We start from the raw sequence: 11074 nt of genomic DNA on the forward strand, positions 1-11074 counted from the left end.
GAACACTTGATTTTTGGTTCTCCCACAAATTGCATCATATTAGGGAAGCTTTCTTTTAAAAAAAGGATTGTCAAAAACAAATTATTTTAACATAACTTGATTGATTTCCAACCAAACATCCAGTAGTATTAATTTTCTGGTTTATTCTTACAGGCAACATGGATCGTCATCACTATGAGACCTTTGAGAGGTTTGGAAATGAGACATTTATAATTCACTTGGATAATGGACGAGGGTAACTATCATTATGACTGAAAAGGTTTTTAACAAAAATAATCTAATCTAAAAAAATATCATTATGACAACAATGGCATCATACATTATATGTTCATAGTCCATTTACATAGGAACCGATAAATCATTGCTTTTGTGTCTTTGATTGGGATAAAAAATGGTTCTGATATTGACTTTTTTTATGGCTTTCACCTACTAGGACAACCCCTTCTGATTCCACATTTCCCAAAGGTAAAATAAAAAAGTCTATACTTAACTCTGGTTCCAGCAGTGGCGGCGCTCACGGTAGGTTGTGACGTCAAATGAGCCCTGAGTCCAATCAGCTCCAGCTTCTATCACCCCACCTTCGGACACAGGAAAAAGCAACAGGAAGTGAGTGGCAGCCATAGCACTCACTTCCTGTTGATTAACTCGTTTGTCCAAAGACGGGTAGAAGGTAACCGGCAGTGATTGGATGTGGAGCTCACATGATGTCACAACCTCCCATGAGCCCCGACACTGGATGAACCATGCCGGAGTCGGAGTTAAGTATAGACTTTTTTTATTTTACGTTGGGACAAACATGTGGAATCAGAAGGTGTTGTCCTAGTAGTGGACAACCCCTTTAATTTTCCCCTTTAAGTTAACTTCACATGGTTTCGACTACTTTTTTTCTGCATTATGGTCATGCCTTTGGTTATCTGGATGTTTTAGCCTAATCTATTACTTGTGACTTTTTAAAAAATTTCAAAATGTTTGAGACAATTGTACTCAAACACCCTAGTAAAGTTCAACCTCTGTCATTTTTTTTATTTTGGGGAGAAATTGTGACATTTTAAAACTTATTAAAAGTACTGTAGATTTTTTTTTTAACTCAAAAAATAATCGAAAAGATAAGCATCTTTGAATTTATCAAACATGTGTCACCTATTTTGATGAATCAGGCATGAAATCCAGGTCAAAAAGAAAGACAAAACAAAAAATAACTTAAAAAAAAATAAATGAATTAAGAATTTGTGGCATCATGGCCTGGAATAAGAGTAGTTTGGTTTTCCTTCTCCATAGATAAAGATTCCATTGGCTTCCCTAGTCCTATATCTTACTACAGAGTTCTAATATAAATAAGTAAATATTTCATACACTATTAAAACATAGAACCATTTTGAACAAAATGCCCATCTCTAAGTGGGTGATTACAGGAGGAATCACTCAGGTGCCCAACAACTCTGCACCAACCACAGACACACCAACAATGGCTACCACACAACACCAATGCCAACATTCAGTGGCAGTACGTCTTCCTCAAGAATAAAAGAATTGGGAATCTTGAAATCCAACATCTTCATTCACACTGGAACGTTGGCTGGTCCTGCCAAAATCATTTGATGAGGGCAATAATATTTGTATGGCAAGCTAAAGATGTAATTCTAATCACAATGGGCCAGAAGTGGACTGGGTAGACCTCTCGGCATGGGGCGGGAAAATCATATTTAATCTATAAGTAGCTGGACGACTCATTTTGGAATTGGGAGTCTTGAAATCGAACATTTTCATGCACACTTAAATGCTTACCTGTCCTACCAGAATCATTAGATGAGGGCAATAATATTTGTATGACTAGCTAAAGATGTCATTCGAAACACAATGGGCCAGAAATGGACTGGATAGAGACCTCCCGGAATGGGGTGGGAAAATCATTTAATCTATGTGTAGCTGGATGACTCAGTTTGGAACTGGGAGTCTTGAAATCCAACATTTTCATGTACACTTGAATGGTGGCCGGTCTTGCCAAAATCATTGGATGAGGGCAATAATATTTGTACGGCAAGCTAAATATTTAATTCTAATCACAATGGGCCAGAAGTGGACTGGGTAGACCTCCCGGCATGGGGCTGGAAAATCATATTTAATCTATGTGTAGCTGGACGGCTCATTTTGGAATTGGGAGTCTTGAAATCGAACATTTTCATGTACACTTCAATGCTTACCTGTCCTACCAGAATCATTAGATGAAGGCAATCATATTTGTGCAACTAGCTAAAGATGTCATTCTAAACATAATGGGCCAGAATTGGACTGGGTAGACCTTCCGGAATGGGGTGCGAAAATCATATTTCATCTATGTGTAACTGGATAACCCATTTTGGAATTGGGAGTGTTTGGGACTGGAGGAATCTTTTTTGTTTCAACCCAAGTAAAGGATCCCATGACAAAAATGTAAATGAGTTTCCCCATAGTGGAAGGTCATCTCTTCTTTCCCACTTTTGCCTTTGGGTCCATTTCCGAACCTTCTTTTCGTTATGATGCATTTTTTTGGGAGAGGGGTGTCCGACACGTTCAAAGGACACTTGGGCCCCCTTTCTTCAGGGATCATAGCAATCACATGCTGTGACGGCTTCTCATCACCTTTCCATTGAGGCCATCTTTTCAAAAGTGAATTCTCCATAGAAACTCAAAAGCAAATGAAGTCTACAAGTCCCACAAGTATTGTCATATTCATCTGCTACCGCGCTATTCTGAAACTTTACTATTATCGCTCCGCAGATATTGTGTCTGTGGTTTCCATGGTTATAATACTACTTTGTGTCAGTGGATAAAGAAAGATTTATTCTGACCTTGAAAATATCTAATGGTATAAAAGCTCATGTCTTTTGAATGCCGTGTAATGTAGGAACCGGAACGATGACGTTAAAGGAGAAGAATGTACAATATGTTTAAAGTTAAATAACCGGAACCATTCTGTACATTATGAGTAAGAAACAGCTTTTCGGAAAGGATGACATAAGGGTAAAGCGAATGGGGTGTAGAACATCGACCCTATATGCCTTAATGTTAGTACAGTGCACTATTATGTTGATCCTATAGACAGATTTCAACACTCCACTAATGGATTTTTTCATTGAATTCAAGTAACTAGTCATATATTAGGACATCAATGTCACCCCAGGTACGGGGAAGTACCAAGCGAGCAGCAAAAGGTAAAAGAAGGGACCCCTGCGTCTAGGAAAAAGCAAGATGGTGACCCTGACCAAACCTATAGCTGGTCCCTTGGGTCCCTCACCATCCTAGATAGGTTCTGCACCTATACACTGAGCCAGATACCTTACCCCAGATATCCCTAGTGCTGGGCCCTAAATAGGGAATGGGAGGAATGAGCTTTTAGTCAACTCCACTAAGTGCTAAATGAAGACTCAAGGAAGACACACGGTGAAAAAACATGAACATGATCCACAGATTACTCAGGCAGAAGTTCAGCAACGATACTACAGATGACAGCAAGCCACTTGTTTGGAACCAGAGCTAGAATGAACTGAATAATATCACCAGCACCAGTCCAGGAAAGAAGGGAGTGTTTAAGCACCAAGATAATGCTGATAATCAGCAGCTGGGTGGAAGGTCCAAAAGGAGGAGAGATCAAAATCCAGCAGGAACAATAGAAAGTCAGGGAGCATTTTGTGCAGCCAAACGCTGTCACCTTCTATTGCCAGAAACCACATGACTGTCTATCACCTGTGACACATCCGTGACAATCAGTTACCAGATAATTCTTCTATTTTTCACCATTAGGCTCCTTCCTTGGTTCTCTTTGGTGCCCTGCTCTAAAGTCCCCTCTGTACTCCTCCTAGTATAAAAAGCACCTTATTCTAAATAACCTCCACTTCCAGAGTTTCTCAGAACTCTTCCTGTGGATTCCTGGATGCCAGTTTCCAACTTGTTGTTTCCACTAGAACAACCTACATGTCTCTAGCACACACCACTTACTGGATTTCTACCTTTTTCTGAGTGGCTTGTGCCTCCGTGCCTTGTCCCGATTCCTCAAAAGTTCCACCGAGTTTGGCAAAGCTAATTTAAAGGGCCATGAAAACACCAAAAATCGCAAAATTTTTGCACAGTTCTGTGTTACACCTCGTGGCTCTCCTGTGGCAAGGAATGAGACAGTCTCCTTGCCTGCCACGAGCGCTCCTGCTCTGCAGCGCCGAAGGTCTGCCAGACTGCGCAGAGTGCAGGAGAAACCTCCTCAGAGAGGCAGCACAAGGGTGACACCTAGTGGTACTCCTGTTGCAAGAAATGAGGCGGTCTCCCATTCCTTGCCTGCCGCAGCTCCTCCTGCTCAGCAGCCTCGAAGGTCTGTGAGGTTGCGCAATGTGCAGAGGGTTGCTGCTCAGGGAAGCAGTGGGACTCCCGTTATCTCTACACATTGTGAGACCGAGGATCCCGCCTCTATTTCCCAGAGGCAGGAGGGTGAGCATGTGCTATGCTTGGTGGATCCTGATTCGCCCACTGACGTCACACGGCTTGATGACAAGGCTGGTGACGTGGTGAATCCTGACTGGCCAGGCTGGGATGTCGTGGATCCTGATTGGGTCAAGTCCGTCATCTCCGCCTCGCGCCCGCCCTTGGCTGGAGCTACACCTCCTTAAAAGCTCCTCCTGCCATCATGGCGGCGCGCGACCGTCCTTCTATGTTTGGATGTCTGGCAGCGTGCTGCCACGCCACTGCTCAGGCATTATCCTCTTCTGTGGGCTTGGCCCTTGCTGCTTAGGCAGCACCTGGTTTGCAGGCCGTGTCCCTGCCTTGCTGCTCCGGCAGTAGCTCCTTCAACAGGCCGTGTTCCTGTCCCAGGTGAGCTCCTCGAGTCTCCACCGGACTCACCTGGTTATTGAAAGCACACGTGCGTGGGCACCTCTGTGCTACCCTCGTGCCATATTCTCGTGACTTCCACTGGCACATGTGCGTGGGCACCTCTGTGCTTCCCCGTGCAACAGGTACACCGAGCCGTGTGATCCCTGCCATACAACCCTCACGGGTTAGGGCAGACCGGTGTACATAGATCGTCTGTGACATTCCAGACGATCGCTAGCAGCAACCCGCTCACTCTTCACCCACCATAGCAGCGGTCCCTTACACCGCACAGTGGACCTTGACCGGCGGAAGCTGTCCATTCCCCATCTTGGCACGCTTCCCCGGGTCCCCCTCGTAACAGTTCTGCATTGCGAATATTTGGCACCTTTCGAAAGCTTTTTCGCCACTTTTTGAATTGACCCCAAAAAGTCTTTCACTGCAAATAGCTGTGGTTTTGCCATACGTTTTTTGGCCACGTAGCTTCAAATTGCAGTAACTGGTTATACTAACACCATGTAGCAAAAAAATTATTCCATGCTGTTGCAATTTGTAGTGAAATAAAGGATGTTTTTTTCAAAATTGGAAATGCCTTTATATAAAAATAAAGGTGCTATTTGACACATATGAAAAAATAAGCAGGTTAGTTTCACACTTCACTTGTATGTACGAAATGAAGGGTTTTTTTGGCTTACCCAAAGGTGTCCTGAACCAAATGACTCAAGAATCTTGAATCAAGATCCTCGTAGGCAAATATGAGGCTGTTTAGTTAAGGTCAGGAGAACCACGGTCGTGCCAAAAATAACAGTGGTCTCACGACGAGTTCATACCTGTGGCTACACGTTGCAGATTTGTTGTGTTTTTGGTGCGTTTTTCCGTGCAGATTTGTTTCCTGATGTGAATGAGAATCTTGAAATCTCATGAGCATGTTAAAGGGGTTGTCCACTATTAAGATAACACGTTCTGATTCCACATTTCCCCAGGTAAAATAATAAAGCCTATACTCACCTCCTGTGCCGGTGCCGTTTCAACAATGCTGCGACTCTTGGTGCCGGGACCTAAGGGTACTTTACACACTGCAATATCGTTACCGATATCGCTAGCGAGCGTACCCGACCCCGTCGGTTGTGCATCATGGGCACATCGCTGCCCGTGGCGCAGAACATCGCTAGGAACAGTCACACATACTTACCTGCCTAGCGACGTCGCTATGACCGGCGAACCACCTCCTTTCTAAGGGGCGGTTCGTTCGGCGTCATAGCGATGTCACTAAGCGGCCGCTCAATTGAAGCGGAGGGGCGGAGATGAGCGGGCCGAACATCTCGCCCACCTCCTTCCTTCCTCATTGCCGGCGGCAGCAGGTAAGGAGATGTTCCTCGTTCCTGCGGTGTCACACATAGCGACTTGTGCTGCCGCAGAAATGACGAACAACCTCGTACCTGCACATACAATGATTTTTGGTAAATGAACGACCTCTCCAAAACCAACGATTTTTACCTGTTTTACGATTGTTGAAGGTAGCTCGTACGTGTCACATGCTGCGATGTCGCTAACGACGCCGGATGTGCGTCACAAACACCATGACCCCGACGATAAATCGTTAGCGATGTTGCAGCGTGTAAATGGCCCTTTACTTGGGGTTGTGACTTCACGGGAGCCCTGGGTCCAATTAGGGCCGGCTTCTGTCTCCCCGCCTTCAGACCATCGAGTTCATCAACAGGAAGTGAGCGCTCACTTCCTGTTGATTCCTTGTTTGGTCCGAAGGCGGGGAGGCAGAAGCCGGCACTGATTGGACGCGGGGCTCCCGTGACGTTACAACCCTATGTGAACCCCAGGACTGGCCACGGCACTGCTGGATCGGCATCGGCACGGGAAGTGAGTATAGGCTTTATTATTTTACCCCGGGTGAAACGTGGAATCAGAAGTGATTGTCCTAGTAGTAGACAACCCCTTTAAGTATTTTGTCCTTGCAGCATGTCAAGTCTTTCAGCATTTTTGCTGTGGATTTCACTTATTCAAAAGAATGGGAAAAATCTGCAGCAACAACGTGCGCCAAAAATACAGCAAAATCGCGCCTTTTTGCAGCTGCAGTTTTCCTGCTAAAACATGCAGAAATGGTACAGAAATGTCTGCACCAAATACTTTATGTGTGCACATACCCTAAAGGCAAAGGTGATATCAAAATTTGGTGGTGCTATATAAATATATGGCAAATAACGATGCTCAAAGGCTGTTTGCATAACCCGGCAAAGTTTTGGCATTGATCCAATCGATAGTCCTGCTGATCATGTGCAAAAATAATGGATTATTTATTATTATGTTTTATTCTCCGGTAACTCATTCAGTCTAAAAAGAGAATAATAAAGATGAGAAAGTCAGATCTGGCTTTTCTGGGACTTCCGAGCCCCATATGTGCCTTCCCACAATTCATAGGATGAAAAGGTCTAAACTCTCGGAATAAAACATCTCTCGCATTTCACGGGGAGATTTCGGATGTCAGAAGATAAAAGATTCTCGAGCAATAACTGTTTACGGTAAATTGTTTGCTGCAAAATAGACTCAAGACAGATATTAGGCTGACATATAACATGTTTTAGGAATCCTCCCGACAGGTTGATGATATTTGGACACGGTTGGAGTATTAGTTTTGAAAATGTTTTGTTTTTCCTTTTAACAGGTTTGGAAAACATTCTCATGACGAGTTGTCTATCTTGGTGCCGCTAAACCAGTGCTGCAGGTATTATCGCTTACAAAAAAATCACTGCAGGTTCTAAGTAGGTCGGAAAAAAACAATTTTAGATTGTTCAAACTGAGAACGAATGTGTCCACAGCATATAACAGGCCCAAACTGTGTTTTTCCAAAAATAAGCCCTAGCAGGAATATTCAGCATTTTCGGTATAAGGCTTAAATATAAGCCCTACCCCAAAAATAAGCCCTAGTCACTATTCAATAATGAAGTGTTCGTGGAGGTAAAAAAAGTTAAAGAATACTGCAGGATACTTCATTATAGACAGCAGACAGCCCCAAAAGAGGGAAGACAGAAGACCCCACGATCATACTCACCAGACGCCGAACGGGAGGACCTGCAGCGGAACGCACACCCACACACATCAGATCACACACCCATACACATCAGATCACACACCCATACATATCAGATCACACACCCACACATATCAGATCACACACCCATACATATCAGATCACACACCAATACACATCAGATCACACACCCATACACATCAGATCACACACCCATACACATCAGATCACACACCCATACACATCGGATCGCGCACACACATCATATCATGCACACATGAGATCGCACAAACACACTCACCGCATCTGGCGATATTGATTGCTTTTGGCAGGCAGAGAATCATGGGACGCAGTGCGGTAAAATGCATAGAGGACCTGTGGTGGAACGCATTGATGCGTTCCACCGCCAAGTTCCCCATGTGTTTCACTGCAGTTCCTTGCGCTCCACTGCACTCCACCCCCCTGCTGGTCGGAAGCAATCCGTATCAAATCATATCTACTCAACGGTGACTTGTTCCAAAATTCTCAGCGATAGGTTACATCTATCAAGCCATATTTTGGCCAGAACAATATATACAGATTTCATTGGTTCACAGTCATTCATGTATATTTGTAAATATATGTCTCTTTAAAAATCAACAGCTGCACTCTAAGATGCTAAGGTATACAGAGACTGAATATAGGTTCCTAAGCGTCTCAGAGTGCAGCTATTTATGGTTCTTATTATTATTATTAATAATATTTAATATTATAATCCCATCTATCCCATGGCGCTTTACATGTGAAAAGGGGTATACATAATAGGGACAAGTACAATAATCAAACAATACAAGACACAGATAAGTACAGGACAATACAGGTCCCTGCCCGAGAGCGCTCACAGTCTACAGGGGATGGGTGACGGTTAGTTAGTGACGGTGAAGATAGTCGTTCGGCGCTATGGAGGACTGAGGGTTACTGTAGGTTGTAGGCATGTTGGAAGAGGTGAGTCTTCAGGTTCCTTTTCAAGGTTTCCATGGTAGGTGAGAGTCTGATGTATTGGGGTAGAGAGTCCCAAAGTATGGGGGAGGCACGGGAGAAATCTTGGATGCAATTGTGGGAAGAGGAGATATGAGGGGAGTAGAGAATGAGATATTGTGAAGATTGGAGATTGCGTGCAGGTAGGTACCGGGAGACTAGGTCACAGACAAATGGAGGAGACAGGTTGTAGATGGCTTTGTATATCATCGCTTGGGTTTTGAACTGGAGTTGTTGGCCAATGGGAAGCCAGTTAGAGATTGGCAGAGAGGAGAGTTTTGGGATTAGTGGGAGGACAGGTGGATGAGCCGGGCAGCATAGTTTAGAATAGATTGTAGGGCTGCGAGACTGTTAGAAGGAAGGCCACAGAGCAGGAGGTTGCAATAGTCCAGGTGGGAGATAATAAGGGCATGTACTAGGGTTTTTGCAGCTTCTTGGGAAAGGAATGTACGAATCCGGGAATATTTTTGAGTTGGAGGCGGCAGGAGGTGAAGAGGGCTTAGATGTGTGGCTTATTTATTACTTTATTTCATGTTCAGCATGCACCTGTTCACACTTGTCTGTTAGGAAGTTCTATCATGCACCTGTTCACACTTGTCTGTTAGGAAGTTCTGTCATGCACCTGTTCACACTTGTCTGTTAGGAAGTGCTGTCAGTTTTCCTATCTTTAAAAATCAATTTATTCTATTTCTTTCCCATCAACAGAATTAAGAAGTCTACATACATGCGACTGCAGCTCCTCGCAAAAGAAGAATTCAAGTTGAGTGCGCTGATGGAGGAATCACTCCAAATGGACAAAATTGCACCAATCCTCTACCAACCACACCTGGAAGCGATGGACAGAAGACTTCGGATCATCCTCAAAGCCGTCAGTGACTGCTTAGAAAAACTTAGCTACGACAACGTAGTCGAAAACGATTTGGACTCTGATCTGAACAACAAGACAACTAAGAGGTAGTGATGCGAAATCACTATCACCCCGTCCAAGAAGACATAGTCTTGCTGAAGACTGCGAATGCTCCTCCGTGAATTCAGTGAATTCAGATTTAAGATTAAATTGTTGCCACTGTAGACAAGTTACTAAAAAGAAAAAATAATAAAAAAAATAAGCAAGAAGAAGGATTAGATGATAGGTCTAGAAGAAATATATTATAAGTGGGTGAACGCGAGACGATAGGGTCAAAGACCTACAGAATTGCTTTTGGGTGGTAATCATATCCCAATCTTTTTGTACAGATAGGAGGCCTTTATTTAAAAAAAATGAAAAATTTTGTATTTATATATATATATGGTATAATATTACAAAATGATGACCTACCTACCACTTTTTGGAAGAAAATAAAAAAGGGATAGTATAGTTTTGTTTACCTGTGATGCTGACTTGACTATACCACATCGACGCCTTCAAAATCACTTCAATCCCTTAACTTGAGTCTACTGTATCTCCTGCAAGTTGTATTTCTGGAGGTCATAAAATCCAAAGTCTTAAGAGTTTAGATGGGTTTTTTCGGAAATTTCCGACGGTGGAAGCTTTACTTGAGTGTTAAGCATTGAGATGAGCTACTTAATTATTAGAATAAAATTGCAGGCCTTATTGTCTAGATCAGAGGTTGGCAACATGTTGCTCTTCACTTGTGATCAAACGCTTCCGAAGGTTTTTTTTGTTTTTCAGGAAGGGATTATTGAGTAACAAATGGACTGCAGCATTTTGCCTTGGACCTTTCTTGTCGTTTGTAGCCAGGTAGCTGCCTTCCCATGTTTCGCTTTTACTATATTTGTGTAAATACTGTATATACGTACATGGATGACGGCTGTATTGTGCAGCCGTGAGCTTCATTTTGCAACGTTTTTGTGATTTGTTTGCAGCGTGGTAAAAGTGCAATAAAAGATACAGCAAATAATTATCCAAAACATCTTTATGGTTTGTTGTTTAATCGTTTGATATTACCAGAGTATAATTATTCATTTTCTAACGTTTTGACTTTATGGTTGACTTTAAAGGGAACCTGTCTCCTACTCACCTGCGGGGCAGTCTGATACATTACAGTCCGATGGGCGTTGCGGATCTTGGGTCCACCACCTCCTCAATCCTTCCGATTGCCATCCTCCTTCTTGCTTCACGTGGATGACGCATCATGTCACCTACGCCTGTGGGGCGGTCCGATTCGGTACGGTCCGATG

General features: G+C 43.4%; 1 protein-coding gene across 1 annotated transcript in view; it reads left to right on the top strand.

The window, feature by feature from the left end:
- Positions 1-10804, top strand: part of FAM20C (FAM20C golgi associated secretory pathway kinase) — a 271348-nt gene extending 260544 nt beyond the window's left edge. The window contains exons 8-10 of the mRNA XM_075318057.1: positions 154-235; positions 7511-7570; positions 9599-10804. Coding sequence (XP_075174172.1) covers positions 154-235; positions 7511-7570; positions 9599-9851 — 395 coding nt within the window. The 3' untranslated portion in view covers positions 9852-10804. The remainder of the gene's footprint in view (positions 1-153; positions 236-7510; positions 7571-9598) is intronic.
- The last annotated feature ends 270 nt before the right edge of the window (positions 10805-11074 follow it).

Source organism: Anomaloglossus baeobatrachus, chromosome 7, assembly GCF_048569485.1.
Source record: "Anomaloglossus baeobatrachus isolate aAnoBae1 chromosome 7, aAnoBae1.hap1, whole genome shotgun sequence".
Classification (NCBI taxonomy): Eukaryota; Metazoa; Chordata; class Amphibia; order Anura; family Aromobatidae; genus Anomaloglossus; species Anomaloglossus baeobatrachus.